This window comes from Bubalus bubalis, chromosome 9, assembly GCF_019923935.1.
Source record: "Bubalus bubalis isolate 160015118507 breed Murrah chromosome 9, NDDB_SH_1, whole genome shotgun sequence".
Taxonomy (NCBI): Eukaryota; Metazoa; Chordata; class Mammalia; order Artiodactyla; family Bovidae; genus Bubalus; species Bubalus bubalis.
In genome coordinates this window covers 66,167,496-66,190,785 of record NC_059165.1, presented here as the reverse complement: position 1 = coordinate 66,190,785, position 23,290 = coordinate 66,167,496, and the positions used below count along the sequence as shown (strand labels likewise).

Genomic DNA, 23,290 nt, shown 5'->3' with positions numbered 1-23,290 from the left:
CGGAGCCATTTACTAACCATTCACCTGCAGGACGTGGGTCTGGAACAGCTGCTCGTGGCCGGAGGCGTGGCAGGTGTAATTGCCCATGTGGATGGTGGTCACCTTGGTGATGTAGAGGGAGTCGTCCTCTCCGAAGTCCTGCTTGGGCAAGGAAGACAAGATTGGCTTCTCTGTTGAGTGGGCTGTGAAGGACAGCCAGATCTTGGGATTTGCCAGAAAACAGAAACCCTGCAGCTGCGAGGATGTCCTTTCTGCCTGGCCCCTTGCTCAGCCAGAGCTGCCTATGGGGCTGGGCAGCAGGACTGCCGTGTCTCCACCGTGCTGCTTGCCCAGACTCCGTACGTCATTTTACGACCTGATTCACCTTCTCTGGGAGGCCCGGCTGAATGCCTTCCCCAGCACCCTCCATCTCCATTTCTACAGCTGGCCTCACCTGCCTTGCCTGTTAATCCTGATGCTGCTTGGCTGGTTTCTTGGACTCTTGTCCACCTGTTGAGATGCTCTGGAGGGCGGCCTCCTTTGCAAACTTTTTCTTAAAAGACTGGATAGCAAATATTTTGGCTTTGTGGGCCATAGGGCTCTGTCAACTACTCAACCCTGCCTTGAGGCATGAAAATAGCCATACTGATACCTAAATTCATGAGTATCACTATGTTTCAATAAAATTTTATTAAAAAACGGGGTGGGCTGCATTTGGCTCACAGGGTATGGTTTGCCTATCACTGGTTTAGATCTTACCTCCCTCCCCAAATAATTTCAGGCAGCTTGCAGAGATCTGGGTAACCCCAGAGAAGGAAAACAGAACACTGAGGAAAATGAAGGCAAACAGAAAAAAAGGGCAGGATGTAAAAGAGAGCAGGTGGGGCCAATGACAGGCGTTCCATGAGAGAGGGCTCAGTGATAAGCCTTGTCTCTGTGACATCCGCAGCCTCACTGTGGGGTCCGATTTGGCCAGCACGTGGGGAGAGATGGGCAGGAGGGAGCTTCAGGCTGATCAAAGTCACCTCCTAAGCACAGGGAATGAAGCACTCCCCCAGGGGCTTTCCAGCCAGCCACCTCTTCTGCAGAGCCCTGCGCAATGTTGGCCCTATCCAGGCATTAGCTGCCGGCAGGCTGGGGATGGAATTGCCTCGAGTTTCAGGGAGTTTGGTTTTAGCTACCAAACATGTCTGAGGTGTGGTACTCAGAGCTTATCGGGCAGAACAGATCCTGACTCCCTGGTAAGAAACGGGGCTGGCGGCACTAGCTGCAAGGAGTTATGGGGGAAGCCGGGTGCTGCACTCAGGAGACTCAGGTTTTAGCTTGAACTCTGTCACTGACCAGTGTCCCCTCATCCCTCTGGGCACTGGTTTCCCTTGCCTGGAAGCTGTGGAAAATTCCTATGCCCTGTCTGCCGATGGGAAGCATGACAGACATGGGGCTGCTCCTTTTCTTCTCATTATTTTAAAAAAACATTATTTTTAATTGAAGGATAATTGCTTTACAATACTGTGTTGGTTTCTGCCATACGTCAACATGAATCAGCCATAGGTATACATTTGTCTACTTTTCTTATTATTAACAGAAGATGCAAAACTCTTCTTGACCCCTTGGAGACAACACCAAACCATCCCTCCTGTTATTTCTTTTGTCCTTCCTGAGCTCCCTTCTCCCATGGAAGCAATTTGGTGGCGGGAGGGACAAAGGCCACTAGTCAGTGTGGCAAGGGCCCAGTCACAACCATGAGTCCTTTAAGGAGGCTTTCTGGCTAGTTAGCCTAATGGGGGGTGTGGGCCAAGTGAGGTCTGGGTTAAGGCAGAGGCTGGAAGGTGGAAAGTGGATGCATGCAGCCTGCTCTTGGTATCAAGGAAAACCATACTCAGAAGTGCTCCCACTGGGCTAAAACATTGGAGAAGGCTGCAAGAACCCTTAAGAGTTTTCTCTGAAACATTGCTCTGCTTTAAAAAGCCCCATTCCGATTACCCGGTAGAAGCTTCAATAATAAAAATAAAACACCAGATAGCCTATTTGTCCTGTGTCATAACCGAGTCATAAAGGGGTCATACCTGAGTCGCTTATGAAAAGTTAATAGTCACTTCTGGGGATGACATATTTCGAATCTGAGCTGTTTTCTGTGTTAAAACCTAACTCTGAAGGAAAATACATTTTGCTTGGAGTCTCAGACATTGGAAAGGCATCTTGAGAGAGGGCTGGGGAGCTGGGTGTGGCCCCTACTTTGGGAACCCCTCTGCGCCTCACTTGGTTGGTTCCCAGACAGACTACAGACTCCATCCCAAAGGGCGACACCAGACCCATTTGCTCTCAGAGTTTGGTGCTGGGGGTCCCCTGGCGTTTCCTTCTGGGATGCCTTCCTGAGCCTTCATATCCACAGCCCTTCCTTATAGGAGGGCCCTTGTAGTCAGTCTCGGGTTCTGGCACTCTCTGCTCGTACTGCCGCCTCAATGGGATGGCTGGTCATGGGGACTGCAGGCTGAGAAGAGCCCCCAGGTCGAGGTGCCCACAGGCCCACTACAGGGTGGTGCTAGGTAACACCACCAGCTCGGTGTCCACGAGCTAACTGTGCACTGGGAATCTGACACACATCGCCTGGTTTAAGCCTCAGAAAAAAGCCCTGAAAACCACAAAGCAAGACAAAAACCAGTCCCCACAGGATGAGAAAGTAGAGCCCTCCTGCCCGGTACATTCAGAGTCGGACCTTCTCCAGCACCTCCACTGCTATTACCACAGGCTCCATGCGGTGGCCTCCACCGCTGCGCTCTGCGTCCTTCCTCCGCATCACAGCCCAACGACGCCCCTTGTCTTACTCCCATTTAGCGTACTATTTGCCACCTGTCTCCCTGACTAGCATGTGAGTGCCCTAGGGGAGGGCAGGGACGCTGGTGCCCGCTGCTCACTGCTGGGTTCCCAGTGCCTGGTGTAGGGCTGACACAGGGTGGCCCTCAGTAGATACTCATTGAGCAGACCATACAAGGCGCTGAGCTGGGCTCTCTGCAGGGGCTTTCCTGATTTTGGTTCTTTGGGTTGGACAATGGACATGTCCAGGATGTGTCCTGACTTCCCATGCCCCCAGATATTGCCAGTCACATGAGGGTACAAATCAAGTGGCTGGTAGGAGGCAGAGAGCCAATCTCAGGTCTTGTCCCCACTTCCCCACCCTGCCTCCTTCTCCACACTGCATTCTCAGACCTGGGCACGCTGGGAGGGCTCCACACACGGCAGCAGGCAGAGTCCATGTAACCCCAGACTAGGCTCATGGCTTCTGTGAGCCTCTAACAGAGTGGCAACCCACTCCAGTGTTCTTGCCTGGAGAATCCCGTGGACAGAGGAGCCTGGTGGGCTGCTGTCCACAGAACTGCACAGAGTTGGACACAACTGAAGCGACTTAGCATGTATGCATGCATTGGAGAAGAACATGGCAACCCACTCCAGTGTTCTTGCCTGGAGAATCCCAGGGATGGAGGAGCCTGGTGGGCTGCCGTCTATGGGGTTGCACAGAGTCGGACATGACTGAAGTGACTCAGCAGCAGCAGCAGAGTTGCTTAGCCTCTGGTTTTTCCTCAGTGTTCCTGGGAGCAGAGGTGTGATCCCTCAGGTGTGGCGGGTGTGGGGCTGCTGGATGAGTGATGCAGTACTTGGAACACCTAACTTATTACCAGCTGTAACTCAGGCTCCAGGGAAAACGTGATTCTGTACTCAAAAAAAAAAAAAAAAAAAAAAAAAAAGTCTCTGGGCTGAAACAATAGGCATCATATAATTATATTAAAAAAGTGCATATTGTTTTCTGGGACATGAATACTGGCTACAGAAATCAAATTTCCCTCATTGAATGTAAAGAAATTACTTTAAAAATTGATTTATAAGAAGTTACATAAAACTAAAGCTGCAATCCTTTCTCTCCTGGAGGTTCTCTGAGATGTGTCTGAATACTGCTATCAGTGCTTGATTGCATCTCTGTAATTGTCTTTTTATGGATGGCTTTTTTTTTTTTCTTTTGCTCTGATGCATAGAAATGTATTAGCAAAATCAAGGTTCCTTCCAGAAATAAACAGATGCTAGATTAGACCATTCTTTGTATTGATGCACATCTGTCTTTGGAAAAGAGATGATTTTACTTAAAGAAATGGTTTTTGCCTTTTAAGAAGCTATTTTCTAGGTATCTGCCCTTAATAAAGCAAGCAATTAAACAAGATGTAAGTATTAAACAATATTTAGGCAGAGGCAAGATGGGAGATGTTGTCACAGTGATACATGTGAGTCAGGTCGCAGTAATATGAAAATGAGCCATCACTGCTGACTATTTAGTGACTAAATGCTGAACACAAGGACTCCAGAATGATTTCAGAGGTGAGGGTAATGGTATTGCCAATGCTGGGCTTCCCTTGTGGCTTGGCTGGTAAAGAATCTGCCTGCAATGCAGGAGACCTGGGTTTGATCCCTGGGTTGGGAAGATCCCCTGGAGAAGGAAACAGCTCCCACCTCAGTATTCTGGCCTGGAGAATTCTATGGACTGTACATGGAGTCGCAAAGAGTCGAACACCACTGAGCAACTTTCACTTTTCACTGTCAATGCTCCAAGTTAAAACTCCATTTAGAGACATTTATTCCAAGCTTTTCTAACTCTGCCCTTCTAAGGAGCTTCCTTGGCTCTCTCTGGAGAGGATGGAGGAAGTAGAGGGTCTTTCCCTCCCGGCCGATTTGACTCTGTCCCCCTGAATCTCGTGAACCCTAGCATCCCACCTGCACAAATGGACCCAAACACTGCAGCGCCGTGGTGATGGCCGGTCCTCAGAGATGTCTGTACTGCACGTGCCCCTGCATACAGCACTACCTAACAGGTGGGCAAAACACCTAAACCACACCTCTAGCCAGACCCCCGGACATACCCCTACCCTCACCCCACATAAGGAATTAGCTTGCCCCCTTTGGAAGCCAGCAAGCAAGGGAAACTGTTGTTTATTTTTGCTCCCCTCTGCTGCAGCAGGGTCCCCAATAAAGCCTTGCCTAAAGTTCTTGTCTGGCCCCTAGTCTATTTCTGTTGACTGAAGGAAGGCCAAGAACCCTGGTCGGTAACAAACTGAAGTTTCAGACTGTCTAGAACCTGCTGCCTTCATCTGGGAAGCCTGCAGCCCTCCCCTGGGAACACTTGTATCATGAGTCCCCAAGCCAAGAGGGCCTTCCCAGCTCCTCTAACCTGGATCACACTGTCAGCCAAGATGGTTGATCAGCATTCTTGCTGTTTATGAAACATCCCGGAGAGGATTTGATTAAATTTCCTTCCATGGCTCATTTCAGGGACCAACAAGGCTTACAACCAGGAATTTTCTCCTATTACGGTGTTTAAAGCTTGTATACACCGCTGGAAGGGCTATAAACTTGGTGCAACTCTTTTTTGTAGGGAGATTTGGCAATATCCATCAAAACAGAAAATGTGTCCACCCTCAATGGAGTTACTCCACTTCTAAGAACTTAAACAACTACTTATAGAAATGTGGAAAGAGGTACGTATAAAGATGCTCACTGCAGTGCTGTTTGCAGATGGTAAAGCCTAAGAGCAGCCTGAATGTGAGCTCCCCGGCATGGGGCTTGGAGCTCTGCATTTAGGGTCTAGAAGCTGGATCAGAACCTTCCTGAGGACCCCTGTACCTTTGAGATGGGGCCAGAAGTGATCATTAAGCACAGGTACAGTGGAGAATGAGGGGTGACCCTGAGGAGGCCACTGAGAAAGCTAAGGCCAGATGAGGTGCCTGGAAGGGCAGAGTCCCCCATGAGCTCTACAAGCTGTTGTACCATGGGCCAAGCTCTGACTCTAGGCGAGCTTTGGCCAATCCTCCTAGTGGTTTGAGCTCATTCAAAGCTCAAAAGAACCAGATGTGCATCCGTAACCAGGGTTTATTTGACAGGAGCTGGAGAGAACTGGCCAAAGCCTTTGAATACTTCAAGTAGAGTGTTTTCCAAGATCTTAAAACAAAATGTACCCAAGCGTTTAATGAGATTATTTTAATGCAGAACCTACAACCACCGTCTAGCATGTTGCAAACAGCTCTCCATGCTAATCAAATGCCTCTCATCTTTTTACAATGGATTCATGACTGGTTCATATAAAGACAATAAAAATTAAATGAGTCATGAGCTCCTAAATCATTCTCTTTTGGTCTTTTTAATAACTCACTTCCAAAGAAGAGCTGGCTGAGAGCGTATGCTTCATTAGAGTTATTTGTTCATGGTTTTACACCATTTAGGCATGGGAAAAAAGTGAACCTTTTAACACATCCTTCAAACACTGCCACAAATACTTTCTTCTAATGGGTTTTGTTTTTCTGCTTTTATCACTGTACTCTGCCTGTCGACATTTGAAAGCCCCAAATAGGGAGATTTGGTGAAAGAAAAAACCAACAAAAAAGAGTGGCTCTTTCAAGTCATTTGCAATATACTAGGGTTTTTTGTGAGCTTTTTTTTTAAAAGAAGAAGAATACAATAGAAAAATATCCTGAGAATATCTTGGCCAAACAATTCTATGTGCTGGTCTAAGAGCTTTCTGCCTTCTCTTTGCTGCAGCAGAAGCCAGCAGCTAATGAGACCTGGAGCACCAGACACACGGCTGCACCCAGAGTGGACACTGGGGCTCAGGTACTGTAGCCATTACTGCTAGAGCAGAAGGTAGGTCCAGCTGCCCCAGAGTGAGACCCTGGCAGTGCTGGGTGCTAGATGCTATTGTCCTAAGAGCAAGGAACCCATGAAGCTCTAACTGGGGTGTGCAGATTGGCTGCAGGCTCTGGTAAGTTCCTGAAATCCGAGTGACAGAATCCCACTTGTCTCATAGAGTTGTGATGAGGATTAAATGAGATGATGCTTCTGAATGGACTATCACGGAGACCGGCCCCTTAGACACAGCAGCGTCTTGGTACCGATGGTAGAAATACCTGTGTTAACACTAGCAAGGATTTGGGGATCAGCTAATTTCTGGGACTTTGGGGATGTCTTCTCCCTGCTTCTGCTCCCTTCATGGGCAGCCCCTATCCCTGGGGACATAAGGGACAGTGAAGAAGACAGTTACGTGGCGAGGGCAGGTGACATTGTTGGAGCAGGGGGTGCAGACTGGGTTTGGGGATGGTCCCTTCACTTCCTGAGTAGCTGCTGTGTGGTCTGGGCAGGGCGCTGAGGCCGGGATGGGCCCTGCTTCTGCAGATAGTGGTGCAGCCTCCCCCTACCCCGAAGAACACCCAGTGTGCAGGCCCGGCTAGGTGAGGAGTGTATGGATCTGCTGCTGAGATGTGCCCCACCCTGGACTGAAGACTGGCTTTGAGCCCTTAGGAGACAAGGGAGATTGAGGCTTTGTTGTCCGGTGAAAAAGGGAGCTTCCTGGCTCCTGTGCCGGACTCATATCCCACAGGGCCCTGTCTCCCAGGTGATTTCCTTATCACAGCACTACATGACCCCAGGACCCAGAGAGCCCTCAAAGGGGACCTAGTTGGTCCCCTTCCTGCTTTGGTACCTGTGGTAAGGGCATCTCACTGCCTCCTAAGGCAGAGTCCTTCCCTAGTATAAGCTCCCCCTACAGGCTCTGGTTGTGGTCCCCTGGGATGACGGGGTGCCCTTCTCCCATGTGGCCGTATGCTGTCTGAGCAGAGCAGGGCAGAGGCTGGGTGGGCTGACCACAGGTCCATGGGGCTGGGGGTGCTGCTGAGAGGTGCCGGGTCACCCTGGCACACCAGCATAGGTACCCTCCTGGCCAGCAGCCTGGCCCGAGACCAGGGCACCTTCTGAGCTGGAGCCGTGGCCCTGGGTCCTTGAGGGTTTGAGGCGGAGGGTGCAGGGCCAGGTCTGAAGCTGCCAGACCCACAGCTGCTCCTGTAGAGATCCCAGCAGTTGGCTGGGAAATAAATTATAGGCCGTCTTTGATGGTGCACGAGTAGAAACTGTCATGCAAACAGAAGGAGGCATCATAATCTGGAGACCCACTGCTGGGAGAGGGGCAGATTCCCACCCCAGCTGGGGGGCACTGGTCTGGGGGGCCTTTGCACTCCTGGTACCCAGTGCTGCCCTCTGCTCAGGGAGGGGTTGTTTTTCTGGTTGCAGCTGAGTCAGGGCCCCTCATGGTCCGGGCTGCAGAGAGATTGAGATGTCTTGCTGTGGGGAGGGCTCAGGCATCCTTGAGGGGGAACACCAGGTCCCTAGGACCAGCTACACTGTGCTGCGCTGTCCCCTCGAAGCCAGGGAGAGTGTCTTTGCTCTATGCTCTGGCTCTGGGCTTGTCACTCAGTAAGTGAATCCAGAGGAGGGTTCCTCATGTGTGCTGTCTGGACAACTGTGTACACGCTGGCGACTCCTGACTGCTCCTGACAGCGACATCACTCACTAGGGAATCTGAGGGGCTCCTCCTTGCGCGGCTCCAGGCTAAACAGGCACATTTACTTTCTGAGCAAATATTATTCTGATGCTTGGGGCCGCCTTCATGTTGGCAAGTCAGAAAAGTTTAATTACATGTGTCATTAGCATGGCATTCTGTAATAGCTCTGTGACCGAATTCATTAACGGAATTCTTAACAGATAAGACAAGACAAATTAATATTTTGTTGCCCATGAAAGCTTCTCATTAAGAGAGGAGTGAAAAAGTGATTAATATTTTGTTGCCAATCAAGATGTCTCATACAAATGACAAAGAAAGGCGGCCCACACCTCTGTGCGCTCTCTAATCTCCCCGCCTTGGGTTTTGTAAGCAGATCAGCTTTCCCCGTCAGTGTAGCGTTTCGGAGCCAGTCGCTCGTTACAAGGCCTGTGATCCTGTTGTGTTTCATCTCTGACTACGGCAGGAGCGGGTAGGCGCTGAAGTGCCACAGGCTGGGGAGCTGTACGAACCCACTGATTCCTGATCTTTGCTCTACCAGGGTAGCCCCCCTGGACTGTTCTCCCCTGACCCGTCTTGCTTCAGGAATGCCCTGTGTATCCTGATGACCCAGCCCTGCCCTGATGCAGCCTAATTTCCTCCTATGGCTACTCCCCTCACCGTCCAGAGCAGGGCTGTGCTTAATGAACCCCTGCTGTGTGCCAGTCACTGGGTGGGGTGCCCCCCTGTCAACACGCTCAGCCTGAAAATGCCCTCTTACAGTGGACAACCTCATCTCCGCTGCCCCGCAGGCTCAGAGCAGGTGTACGGCTCACCCAGGGCGGCCCTGGACCCACTGGAGGTGCTGGTCAGTGTCTCCCCCTGGATGAATCAAGGCTGACCTGAATCAAGGTGACGACAGGCAGCAGGGATCATCCCAGAGTCACATCTGCCTGACGGGGGCCTCACCAGACTGCGCTGACTGCTGGCTGGGGACTCAGGCTGCAAGGGGTTGAGAGTGCTGTCTGGTGGGAGAAGTAGTAATAATAGAAATAACGACAATGAGAGCATAATAGCATGGACATCATGTGCTAAGAACTTCATGTGTCTTTTAATCCTCATTATAGCTCTATGCTGCTGCTGCTGCTGCTAAGTCGCTTCAGTCGTGTCTGACTCTGTGCGACCCCATAGACAGCAGCCCACCAGGCTCCGCCATCCCTGGGATTCTCCAGGCAAGAACACTGGAGTGGGTTGCCATTTCTTTCTCTAATGCATGAAAGTGAAAAGTGAAAGTGAAGTCACTCAGTCATGTCTGACTCTTAGCGACCCCATGGATTGCAGCCTACCAGGCTCCTCCATCCATGGGATTTTCCAGGCAAGAGTACTGGAGTGGGTTGCTGTGAGGCAGGATCTATTATTCATCCCCTTTCCACAGAAGAGGAAACTGAGGCTTAGAGAAGTCAAATGCCATTTCCAAGGTCGCTAAGCCAGTAAGTGGTCGAGATGAGACTTAAACCCAGGTCCCTTTGACCCTGGAGCCTGTTTGTGCCCTTCATGAGTAAGGCTGTGCTGTTTCTCTCCTCTCTTGAAGGCAGGTATACATGTGTGTGTATGTATATGTGTCTGTGTGTGTGAGTGTGTTGTGTGTGTGTTTGCGCGTATCGGGCCAGGATCCCTGTGGGGCTAGCCCTGCCCTGCGCCCTCACTTGGGGGTTTCTCAGAAGCACAGGGCCCTGCTTGCTCGCAGGCTGCTCACTTGCCCAGAGGAGCAAGTGTTTCCTGGGAGGTAACGAGAGGCCATTAATCTCCAGTTGCACCACAATTACCCAAATTGCTAACCTCTCTGTGAAAAGTAGAAATGCAATTGAGTTGGTGCTGGAGGCATGTTCGAGGGAGGGGAAAGACACTCAAAGTAATTTAATTAACTGATGGCAAGTATATTAAAAGGAGCTCTGCCTTTGCCTCTATTTCTAATGTCTTTAAATAGAGCATTGAGCAATGCACATGGACGTTCAGACACAGGCGGGCCTGACCTAGATCTGAATTAACCACCACTGGCCAATCGTGGTTAAAAGCTGACAACCCACCTTGAGAGGTTCACACACACAAACGTGCACCCCAGAAACACACATAGCACGCACATGCACACATACATACACACCCTAGTCTTCACAAGCAGGACACTGCCTTCCCTTGCTAAGATCTCAGGCCAGCCCTGGGCATCTTAGGCTCAGAGGAAGAACTCTGCCCACTGACCACCTGACCAGCAAGCAACCAGGCTTGTGCTGGCACTGACATTCAGAGGTGGGTGGATACTGTCTGTGCTATAGAGGGGAAACTGCAAGGAAACCATCTTGCCTGGTGTGACAAAGGTGGGGGAAGGGCACTTCTGCCCAGCCCTGCCCAGGGCTGGGCTCCAGAGTGAGCCCCTTCTCCCATCTGCTTCCCCGACCGTCTTCAGTGTGCATCCAAAGGGACCCAGAGAGTCCCAGCTTTCTGATTTCTGTTACCTCTCTTTCCACAAAGCAGTCTTGGAGCTGGATGAGATCTTTAAGGTCATGGAGTTTAGCTGCCTTCTTATGGCTGGCAGCACTGTTTACCATGACCCTGAGCTTGTATGCCTCTAGGGACAGGGAGCTCAGTATCTGATGTGATGGGTCACTCCAGTGCAGGGCAGGGCTGATGGCTGGAGTGGTGCTCCATCCAAGCAGTTCCGATTGGTCTCTTTTTCGGGTGCACTCTGGCCCTTTGTGCTAGTCCAGCTCATGGGGTCACGCGGTCCAGGCCAGCTCTCTCTGCTGCAGCACCTTCACCCCTACCTTACAGCTGCTAGTGTGAACTGACCACTGACACCACAGGTCTTCCTTCTTGGGGCCAAGTGGCCCATTCTGGGTTGGCCTGTCCTGAGCCAAGGAGACCAGGGCTGCTTGTCTTCTGCCTGAAACTTGAATTCCTGTCACTGTAGCTCAAGACCTATAGACCATCCTGGCAGCACCCTGCATGGGTGACATTACTCCATTGTCTCACATGAACTCCTGGGAAACCACAGCCCCCTCGCTGCCCACCCTCCTTGTGCCAAACCAGGGCCAGTGCAGACTCTTCAATCCTTCTATTCTGCAAGGCCCACAGAAGGGAGGCACCACTAACATTGCTTTTCTAATAGATTAATTCCCTGAGGATACGTTTAAGAAACTGTCCAGTCATAGAGGCAGAGTGGGGTGATGCTGGGACCCCAGTGCACACTGCCTGGGGCCCTCAGAGCCCAGGAGGCCCCCCATTGCTCACGTTGGGCTGTGAGGACACAGGAACTCTATTTTTCCTCTCAACTCATCACATCCATACTCCTTGCCCAGCAAACAAGACCCCTGGGCAGGTCCCTCTGGTCTGATCTTGTTTTCTTTTATCTCGCCCCCTGCCCCTGCCTTCTAGTCAACCATCCCAGAGGCCACCTCTGCCCTCCACAGGGGGTGCCCTCTCCCCAGTGTCCAGCTGTCTGTGCCCTTCCCAGCTTCAGGATCTAGAGACTCCCCTGGGAGAGAGAGAGCATCTTCCCCCACAAGCCAGATGCTCTCCCCTTCCCGGGAACCTCCTGCCCCATCCACCAGACTTCCCCCTAGTATTCACCTTATTCTGGGCCTGGCTGGAAGTTTGCAGACACCATCCATCCATCCTATTCTTTGCACAAGGTGGGACTGATAACTCCAGACATCAGACAGCAGGCTGGATGGCACCAACGGGGGATATGAAAAGAAAGCCCTCTGGCCCAGCAGCTCCCACTAAGCTGAGCTCAGACAGAGCCTGGTGACTTACATTGATGTCTTCCAAATCCAGGAAGTTTAGGGCCAGCCCGTTGCGCTTCCAGACGATGGGCGGCCGCAGGTCTCCGCGGATGGCGCAGGTCAGCACCGTGCTCAGTCCCACGGTCACTGTGGCCACACTGACCCGCTCCTCGGGGGCGAGGCTGAGCTGTACCACCTCTGCAGGGAAAGGAGACGCTGTCAGCTGCAGGCCCACGGGAGTGAAGTCTCTACTCGAAAGGATGTGGCCAAGGGGATCTACTGCAGGTCAGGGGCATGGGGAACTTCAGGGATCAGGAGCATTATCCACAGTGGGCTGGCTAAATGGACAGATGGACACAACTCCTGGGAGAGGGGCCACGATTTATGTCAAACGCTCCAAGGGCTCTGTGAGTCACATCAGGTCAGGAACCATAGCCAGCGCAGGGGAAGTGTCAGGGCTGTGGATCTGTGAGTGGAGCCAGGGAGGTGGGATGCTGGGGCCATGGGGCTACCCCGCTGAAAGTGGGGAGCCAGATGCACCGGCCCTGCCCTGCGCTCACCAGGCCCCATGGAGCCCGGCCCTTGCCAAGTGCAGTCAAGCTCCGCTGGCTGGGCCGACAGGTTTCTTGCTCACCTGGGGGCAAATTAAAGGTTGCACTGTCTGCAGTCTGGGGAGAGAATTGGCTGACCTTTGAAGGTTCGCTGCTGCCTAAGGAGCCTGTGAACTTGGATTTGGGTTTCTGTTCAGCGACCGTGCACTGCAGCCTTTAATTTTTTTGAAGTGTACTTTGGGCTGCACAAATGACTAATCCTTGCCGCTTCACACTTGATAACTGGCATTAAGACCGACCACTTGTCAGGCAAATGGGGAGGGTCTAAATCATCTCCCTTTCAGAATTACAGACCTTTCAGAATTCTCAGGGTTAATAAAAAAAAATCAAACTCAGGCTACTCAAATGCCAAAATGGGATGAGGTTTGGAGTGGGGAGTCGCTAGCTTCGCTGACTGCATGGCCTCCCTACTGCCCTTCCCTCATATCTTCTTGGGCAGCCTGGGGAGGCAGCACGGGCGGAGGGAGGCAGGCTGGCTCTGGGGGCCTGGGTTGATTCTAGGATGCTGGCAAAGGGTGCTAGGACCTGGGGGGCCCTGACAGGTGTGGAGCAAGGCCCAGAGTTGGGACCTGAGCTCTGCAACTTAGTGGGACACGTTTGAGCTGTGACCAGGCAGCACATCTAGGCTCACACTCTCTTGCTAGTATGCGTGTGTCGGGGGGAGGGGGGCGGTGGAGAAGGGGAGCAAAATCCATCACAGGTGCCACACATCGCAGAGCAGGTGTGGTGAGAGCTGGTGCAGTAGAGACCAGTCCAGCCCTGGGCAGCAAAGCCCTTCCCCCAACTACAAACATTCATGGCCCAGCCCTGGGCCCACAAAGATGAACAAGATATACACTAGGTGCTTAATCAGTGCTCGTTGGATAGCTGAATGAAAAATGAAGGAAATATAAATAGAGAGGGAAAAAAAGACAACAGGCCAGTGGAGAGGGGACAATCACACACAGGAAAAATGGGACTCCTGGTGAAGGAGCCACATGAGGAAAAGATAAGCACCGAGTGATTGATGCAGACACAAACGGCATAATATTTTATAAACACTAAAGTGATGCATTTCAAGCTCCCTCTTAAATCATGTTCAACTTGCTGCCCTCCCACCTCTGAGTCATGAGGCTTATTGCTCAGGGCAAAGAAGGCACTAACCCTCCTGTAGCAGGACCCAGGTTTCAGAAATTCAGAAGGGCAGAGACGCGGAGAGGGATTTACTAATATTGTTTAGCTCCCGCTGTGCCCAAGTACAGAGGAGACTGTTCTCCCTCCTGGGATGAGCCTCAAGGCCCTATGAAAGTGGGAAGGGGCGTGGAAAGTCCCCTCATCCCCAGGGGAAAAGGGAGGGACACAGCGGGAAGGGCAGAGAACTTGCCTGCTTGTATGCAGGTGAGGGGAACCAAGGAGGCTTGAAGAGGAGGCTGAAATCTCCCTCACCTGGCTGGCGCCCCTCCACACCTAGAGTGACCACATGGATGCGGCAGAGAGCCAGGGTCTGCATTCATCTGCCAGAGCTCCCTTGATCCTGAGTGGAGTGGAGGGGCCCAGTGGTTCATGGCTGGGCCATGGTGCGCTCTGGGCCTCTGTACTTGAGGACGGCATCGGGCTCTCAGACCTGAGCCTAACTGTGCCAGCAGGGGCTTGGGAGGCTGAACTGTTGGGAAGCATGGGACTCTGGACTCCACTGGGCTGAGAGTGCCCAGACCAGGAGCACAGTGGCGCTGATCCCTGTTGAGGGTGCCTGTGGGCAGGGCGACCAGGGGCCCTTGCAGTGGGGACCAGAGGTGGCAGAGGACAGCCAGCTGTATGCCTCCCTCTACACTCAGAAACACAAAGTTGTGTTTTAAACAGTTGTAGAAAAATGTCTGGAGGAGCCTGTAGCACAGGGCTGAAAATAAACAAACAAGCAAACGAACCCAAGTGGGAAGCCTGTGCGGCTTGCCATCCACCGCTGGGATGGCTGCTTCCCACTTTTTTCCTGAGCATGCCCCCAAGCATTCGTATGTCTGAAGATGTGCGATTTCACAGGAAAGACTCAGGCAAAATTAGAATGCGTGAATACTGACAAAACCATCATAATTCTGCTCCTGTCAGCTACACAAATATTAACCAAACAGCAAATATTTGGATCATTTAAAGTTTAATTAAATGAATGTTTTATTAGATTTAGTTCATGTCAATATTCCCTAGGTCCTTTAAAAATTCTAGAGAGATTTATGGCCAACGAACTGCTCCTCACTGCCGGTGTTTTACTGTTCAACACATGTTCCCTGGCAGGCCCCACTTCCCTGCTAAGTGACCTCCCAGGGTGATTTCCCAGCGAGGAAAGAATGAGGCAGCCTCCCAGGTGGGGGCTCGAGTGAACTGCGCAGATGTGGGGCTGTGGCTTCGGACACCTGGCCCCCGGTGCTGCTGGAGATCCCCAGGCAGCCTTGGGCAGGTCCCTTCCTATCCCTGGTCCCCAGCTGAGTCATGAAGGGTTGGTCTAGGAGGGCTCTGGGGGCCTGGCCAACTTTTAGGCTCTGGACTCTGCGTGCACGGTTCTGAGCAGACGTCCCTGTTCGTCCTCCTTTGTCCTGCCAGTGCCTGGTTGCTGCTTCCCCAGCACCATCTGCCTCTGTTCCCTGCCGTGATGGTACAAATGATGCCTCAAGGGGCAGCATGAACAGATGCCAAGCCCCCAGGGGTTCCCTCCTGATGTTCCCTGAGCCCTGCCTTCCTCTCCCTACGGGTCCTTGAGAACCTCCTGTGTGGTCACTGCCTCCCCCAACCCCCAGTTTGTCCCTGTTGCTCCTGAGTGTCCTGGTCACCACTTGGAGGGCAAGTATATCATGGCTCTGATCAGAAGCTTCCAGCAGCTCTCCATCACCCCCAGATTCATCACAAATTGAGAACAGTCCCTGACCTCGCCCCATAGTTTCCCAGGTGACTCAATCATACCTGCTGGCTCCCATCCCACTGTGGTTTGGGGCCTAAGCTTGTGCCTACTTGGCACCTTCTACTTGTCTATTCTGAGACCCTCGGCCCCAGTCTCTAGGATGACCTCACGGGATGTTTCTGGGACCCTGCAGTCTTCACATAAGGGGAAACTTAGACAGACATTGGGTGAAGAAGATTGAAAGTTGTCCTGGTGAACCTGTCATGACTTTTCAGGCTTAAGTAACAGAAATTCTCTGAAATGCTCAACACACTTAGGAAAAGAAAAAAGAAAGGGGTTGATCTTCATGCCCGTAACTGGGAAAGCTCAGGGGTGGAGGAGACTGCAGGCATCCAGGGCCCTTGACAACGGCACTCTCTGCATGGCTGCAAGGAGTCCAGGGGTGGCCTCATGCTCACATTGTCCCTGTATGTGGGATCCTGGACAAAGGGCCCAGATCTTTCCTAAGGGCCCTGCAAAAAAGCATGGACTGAACTCCGATTACCCAGACTCATCGCCTATGTTCTTTCACGAAGCAGTCTCCCAGGCCAGGTGATGAAGTGCTCTGCAGTCACAGGACTGGCTGACCCACAGCCCTGGGCCATGTGACCACTTCTGGACCAGGTGCTGGGTAGTTAGAGGTGGGGTCAAATGTCATGCTAAACAGGGTGTATTGGGCAGATCAATACCCTGTGGCCACTGAAGACACACAGAGAGGTCCTCTTTTGTTCCCTCCATCCCTTCACAGCCCCATCTGGAAGCCTAGGCATGGTGAAAGATGATAATGGGAAGATGGGTGGAGCTGTGTTGTGCAGACAATGAGAGTCATCAAAAGGAAATGTGATCTCAGTTATTGCACCTACCCCCAACCTGCCGGGTAGCACTAGTGGTAAAGAAACCATCTGCCAGTGTTGAAGATGTAAGAGAGGCGGATTTGATCTTTGGGTCAGGAAGATCGCCTGGAGGACGGCATGGCAACCCACTCCAGTATTCTTGCCTACAGAATCCCATGAACCGAGGAGCCTGGCTGGCTATAGTCCATAGCGTAGCAAAGAGTCAGACATGATTAAAGTGACTTAGCATGCATGCACGCATGCGCGACTACATGCCTGCTCACTACAGAGCGATAGCAGAGGGCTTTGTGGTGGTGGTGTGGACCAGCTGAGGGGACCCCACAATCCTCTTAAGTTTCCCATTGTGATGGGGACTGGAGGAGGGCCAAGAAGTCTGGGATTTGTGGAGACGGCCCTCATACGTGTTCAGTGAACACACTGACTGAACTGTGGGCTGAAGCTCATCACTGCCCGGGCACGCCTATAGATGAGGGGACTCAGATGTGTCTGGACCTGGACTTTGCTCTGGTGGGGTCAAGAGTCATCGGAGAGGGAGGTGGAGAAGCCACACTGCAGCCCTCCAGGGAGCAGCCTGTGGAAGGGCCAGCAAGGGTTCCTTCCAACTCTTGACTATGACTTTGCTGCTCCCATGGTGCTGACCATCTGTGGTTCCAGGGCCACTCTGTGGGAAGTGTCCATAGGTTTCTGGGGCACCGAGCAACAAGACCTGCCTTGTGCCCAGAGTATGTTGGGGACAGTGACAGAGGGCTGGGCTGGGGGCTCCGGTCAGGTTCGGGGCGAGAAGATATCTGTAGAAAGAGTCTAGGGTCTCTAGAAAGAGAGGGCTGGACTGGGGAGCTTGTCCAGCACTGCTGGCAGAGCTGCCCACAGAGAGATGATGTCCTTGCTGTAAGAGCCACACTGGAAGGCTGCCAGGCGGTAGGCAATTGGAGGAGGGCAAGGGAGATCAGGGTTCCTCACAGCTTGGGACATCTGTCTCCCTATAGGCCAAGCCTTTGGACATTAGTCAGCTTCCCCTTATTCCTCGTGGAAGGAGGTGGCTCAGGTAGCATTGCCATGACTACCAAAGTCAGCGTGGGTTGCTCAGCATAAGAGAGACCTTCCTCCTTCACTTGAGGCAGAAGATAGATGGGGCCCAGGCTGAGCAGCTGTCCCCTGTGGACAGAGCTGAGTCCTGCTCGGATAAAAGATTGAGACATCACAGGTTTCTCATTCTTGAAGTCAATGAGCTCTCCCAAACTACATGTGCACAGAAAGGTTCCTCAGAGGTCAGAGAAGGGAGAGGTCTCCAGACCATAATATGTTCCATCAATTTCCCAGAAGCCCTTGCCCTGGAATCCATTCTGGCTAAGAGATGTGTATGCACATGGTTGGCTGTGCTGAATCAGACCAAATGTGGACTCAGAGCCAGGCAAAGCAAGATGATTGGCCAGGGGAAACCAGAAGCCCTGCCCGATATAAGTGATTTAAACTACCCCAAAGGCATGATTAGAGAAGGCAACAGCAACCCACTCCAGTACTCTTGCCTGGAAAATCCCATGGATGGAGGAGCCTGGTAGGCTGCAGTCCATGGGGTTGCGAAGAGTCGGACATGACTGAGCGACTTCACTTTCACTTTTCACTTTCATGCATTTGAGAAGGAAATGGCAACCCACTCCAGTGTTCTTGCCTGGAGAATCCCAGGGACAGGGGAGCCTGGTGGGCTGCCATCTATGGGGTCGCACAGAGTTGGACACGACTGAAGTGACTTAGCAGCAGCAGCAAAGGCATGATTCTTTCTCTGAGCCCACCCGTGTATATCTATCCACACTTACTTTTTTCCTCCTAATAAATGCTTTACTTGTTTCACTTCTTTCCACCTCTTAATAATTCCTTTCTCCAAAGCAGAACTTGTCACTGGCCACTGGCCCTGGTGATCTAGTGACTAGGATTTGACACTCTCACTGTCTCAGCCTGGCTTCATTCTCTGGTCCAGGAGCTGCGATTCTGCTTCGAGCTGACACAGGCTGAGACACCCGAGATCACACTCAGCACACTGTATGGTGGTGGGGGTCCCCCCCTGGGCTGTCTGACCCTCTGGTAACTAGCATAGTGCCTGACACACGGCAGGTAGGCTTCAGGTGCAGTCCTGGGAGACACGTCCCTGGCTCTCAAGGCCCTTCAAGCCAGAGTGGCAATGCCCTTGGTTTTCCAGACACAGCCCTCACTTCCCTCCCCATACACGTGCCCTCGGTGCTCCTTGGAGCTTGGAGAGATGGGGCGGTGCGGGGGATTAATGGGCCCACCACGAGCAAGCGAACAAGCACCCTTCCTGGAAGCAGAAGGCCATAAAATTTGAGTCATGGGAGAATTGGGTTTTAGTTCCTATTACAGCTTTCCCTTAATCTCAGGCACTATTTCTCACACTGACTTGAACTCGATGAGACACTCATAAACCCATCAGCACCCTCTCAAGCAGGCTTCTGTTGCTTCACAGCAATAGAAATTAAATTTCTCAAATTCCTGTCAAGTTGGTGTTAGTTTTCTTATGCTAGAAATGCACTAATGGAACACATTCCTACCTGGACATTTGCCATTTTTCAAATGATGCTCTTGGTGGAAAGACTCTGTCCGAAGCTCAGTCTACTGGCTCCCACATCCCTGTGTGGACTGAGCTTGGCTCAGGGCAAACCTGGGCTCGGGGGCTGGCTGGGAGCCAGGGAGGCCTGGAGAGAGACCCCAGACCAGGTGCTCAGAGACCTACCAGAGGAGGCCTCTTTTGACACTGTTCTCTTCCAACAAGCAATGTGCTTCTCCCATGCCCTGGGGGAGCCCCCTCCCCACCAGTGGCCTGGGAGTTGCCAAAGCAGGTGCGGCCCGTGTGACAGTCTCTATTAATCTGGTCTTATTCCTGTGACCAGGGCCGCGCTATGAGATGGTGAGTGGGATAGAAACCAGGGTAGAGTGTGTGTTGCCTAAGGCCATCTGACCAAGTAGGGGACAGGCAATGTCTAACTGCCTGGACCTGATGGCCTCCCCTGGCATTTACAGGGCAGGGCTGCTGTGGGGAGGTGATGGGGGTGCTTTGTGACTCCCCTGGCCCCCTCCACCAGATCCTGCCTTTCTGGGCTCCCTTCAAACATCTACTGAAACTCTATGGGTGGGAGGCTGGGAACACGTGGTCTTTCATCTCAACCTGCATATTTTGAGCACTGGGGCATGTCCAGCCTGGGCAGGAGGCCTAGACCAGCTAGACTCGCACTCCTTCAAAATTTCCCGTTTCTTTATGCATAATAAGATTCCATTTTTGTGTCACTGTTGGATTCCCTCTGGCATGCTTCATTTGGGGGAGGGTAATAAATTTACTAGTTAATTACCTCAAGATCTGGGGGGTAATTTACTTTCTCAATTGACTTATGTTGTTTGGGGTTTCTTCAAGCATTTCTGCAGTTTAGTTATTAAGTTCTGCTCTCTGATACAGACAGACACCTTTATAAGCTGCATGAAGACAGACCATATCTCTTTTATTTCTTTTGTATCCCAGCACCTAGCACAGTTCTTGTACATAAAAGGGCTTAATAAGTAATGTTAAGCAAGTAAACAGCTAGGGTAGTGTTCATTCAACAGTTATATATTGAGCACTTCCTATGTACTAGGATACAGTGGGAATATGCCAGAAAGCAGATCATGCCCAGAGCCTGCTAACCTGGGACTCCTGGCTAAACAGGGAGAGAAGTGTCACCTGGAGGGAGAGCATGCCCCTGAGCCTGTCCACAGACCCCGGTGCAGAGCCCTGGTTCCTGCAGAGCCTGATCAACCTCTTTTGGTAGAGCTCCCCATGTGCCCAGTGGTGGGTCCTACAGGGGTGGATGTGGAAGGCTAACTCATGTCTTGCTCCCAAGGAGCCCAGGTCTGGCATAGCCTTCTCTTTGTTTGCAAGGCAGGGGGTGCCCATGCAGGAGCCAGGTCACCTGGGTATTCTCCGAACTCTAGGGTTGTTCTGCCTCTTCTGGCCGACGAACCGTTTTGTATTTGAGAAAACTAAAGCACAAGGTGACTGCTGTGGGCAGGTGAGGAGAGGTAAGAGCTGAGCTCAGCATCCAAAGGCTGTGATGCCACTGTCTCAGGGTGCTCTGGGTGCCATGGGTGTGGCAGGCAGCTGAGGCATCAGTGGAAGAACAGGGTCAGTGCCGAGGTGAAAAGCCCAGAGCCTCCTGGTCAACAGGCTATGTGGTCCCTCCCTGGTTGGTCTCTGTGCCTGGGGGAGCCTCAGTCAGGCCAGCCAGTCTATGTATTTCCCACTTCCTGCCGAGTCTGCTCCCAAAGGGATGGGAGCACCTCTGCTCAAGATATTTGCAGAAGCAAAGTATTTTAACCCAGAGTTGTTTTTTGGTGACTGTAGGGAAAAGACTGTATTATCTTATCCAATTATATACTAGCTACTCAGAATTTGCAAAAATTCATACAGATGTCAAAGACCGGATCTAGAATCTCCTGGACAAGCTGTTGGTGGAGATGAGCAGGCAACTTTGATCTGACTAGCATGAGGGTGCCATGCCATGTGTTCCCAGATGCTAATTCATTCCCAGTTCCTGCGCACTCATTACGACTATTCCCCAGCCCCTCTTGGAGCCAGGATGTAGATATACGACAGGTTCTGACCAAAAGAATTTGAACATGTCTGGCTACACAAGCACTCATTGTGATGGTTAATTTTATGGATCAACCTGACTGGGCCATGGGGTGCACAGAGAGTTGGTCAAACATTATTCTGGTGTATCTATGAGACTGTTTCTGGATGAGGTGAACATTTGAATCAGTAGACTGAGTAAACCAGATTGCCTTCCCTAGTGTCCATGGGCCTCATCCAGCCAACTGAAGACCTGAACAAGCCAAAAAGTCTGAGTAAGGAAAGAGCTCTTTTCCCGACTGTCTTCAAGAGGGGACACAGGTCTTTTCTCCCCTTCAGTGAGTGTGTGCTCAGTTGCTTCAGTCATGTCCAACTCTTTGCAACCCCATGGACTGTAGCCTTCCAGGTGCCTCTGTCCATGGGTTTTTTGAGGCAAGAATACTGGAGTGGTTACCATTTACTCTTCCAGGGGATCTTCCCAACCCAAGGATCGAACCTGCATCTCCTGCATTGCAGACAGATTCTTTACCACTGAGTCACCACGGAAGCCCTTATTATCTCTTCCTAAGTCTTGAGGTTGCTAGCTTTCAGACTGAAACTTACACCATTGGCTCTCCTGGGTCTTGTGCTTACTGACTGCAGATCTTGGGACTTCCCAGCCTCCAAAATCATGTGAGCCAATTCCTTATAATAGATCTCTCTTTCTCCCCATCCACCCATTCATCCATCTATCCATCCTGTTGGTTCTGGTACTCTGGAGAACCCTGTCTTCTGCAGTTATCATCCACACTCGCTTGTTCCTTCCATGGAGACTGCATGGCCAGGTGTTTTGTGAGAACAAATAACATAGCCTCCTAGTTGCTGCTGGAGGAGAGCTGCATAACCCTATCAGACCTGATAAAGGTGAGAAGTCAGTCTTTACTGTATTACGTCACTGAGATTTTAGGGTTTCTATAGCATCTGGTGTTGATTATCTAATATACCATCCCCTATCCCAAGAGAAAGAAATGTAAGTTAATTTACTTCCATGGAAGAAATTGTAATGAGATATGGAAGGGACCTTTGGGAGGGCAAGGCATTTGGGTCAGGAAGCCTCTGCTAATCCTCTGACAAGAGGAGATCTAACTTCTGTTTCAATCCCCAGGACATCTGTCCAGGGATCTCATTCTCTCATCCCATAGCTATTTCCACAGCTTTCAATATTAGAGTCCAAACTTTGTGCCCAAGGGAGGTGACATCTAAAGGCAGAATGGGAGAGAACGTGTAAATCAATTACACAATATAATATGCTCTGTGGGTGGAAGGAACAAGATGCTGAGAGAGAGAAAGGCAGGGGAACCCTATCAAGATGCAGGTGGAGACATTCAGGATCAAGATGGTGGAGTAGTAGGACATGAAGCTCATCTTCTCCCACAAATAGCAAAAATATGTCTACATGAGGAACGATTCTCACAGAATATCTACTGTAAGCTGGCAGAAGACCTTAGACTGCTGAAAGGGCAAGAAAATCTTCATGTGACCAGGTAGGAGAAAAGGAAAAAAGAAATGAATTGGGATGAGACCTGTGCCCCTGGGAGGGAGCTGTGAAAGAGGAAATGTTCCTACACCCTGGAAGCCCCCTCACGGGAGGGGAGATCAGCTGGGACAGAAGGGGAGCTTCAGAGCCTCAGAGGAAAATGCAGCAGCCAGTTTGTGGCAGCCGGAGCAGAGGGAGAAATACACAGATGGTCAGTGCTGCTGTCCAGCACTCCCCAGCCTGAGGTGTGCAACCATGGGTGTAGACAGTTTTCTTGGAGGCTGGAACTAGAGCTCTGGAGATGAAGCAGAGCGAGGACTGGGATTGGCTGTGTGGAAACAGTTTAGGGAGGCTGGAATCCAGTGTGACTGCAACTGAGGGTGTATGAAGAGGAAACCAAGGCTGCCTTAGTGGCCAGTTGCCATTGTTTAAGGGATGCAGTAGGAGAGGGGAAGGACCTGGACTGTAGCCTTTTCCCTTTGCACATGCTCAGAGATGGCAGGACACTGCCTGCACAGTCCCCAGGGGTGGCCGTGAGCCACCGCGGCTGCCTGCCAACCATGAGTGGTTGTGAGCTTCTGCCTCTGTCCTTGCAGACTCCAGGAGTGCAGGAGATACCTCTGCTCCCATCATGTACTCTGGGGGCATGCCTGAGCTGCCACTCCCCCTGAGAACCCCAGGACTAGGAACTAG

The 23,290-nt window shown here is 51.6% G+C and overlaps 1 protein-coding gene across 2 annotated transcripts in view; it reads right to left on the bottom strand.

The window, feature by feature from the left end:
- FSTL4 (follistatin like 4) overlaps positions 1-23,290 on the bottom strand; it is a 447,609-nt gene that overhangs the window by 50,053 nt on the left and 374,266 nt on the right. For both annotated transcript variants that reach the window (XM_025292703.3, XM_006065073.4), the window contains exons 7-8: positions 12,134-12,300; positions 18-138 (exon numbers count right to left, since the gene is read on the bottom strand). In XM_025292703.3, coding sequence (XP_025148488.2) covers positions 18-138; positions 12,134-12,300 — 288 coding nt within the window. The remainder of the gene's footprint in view (positions 1-17; positions 139-12,133; positions 12,301-23,290) is intronic.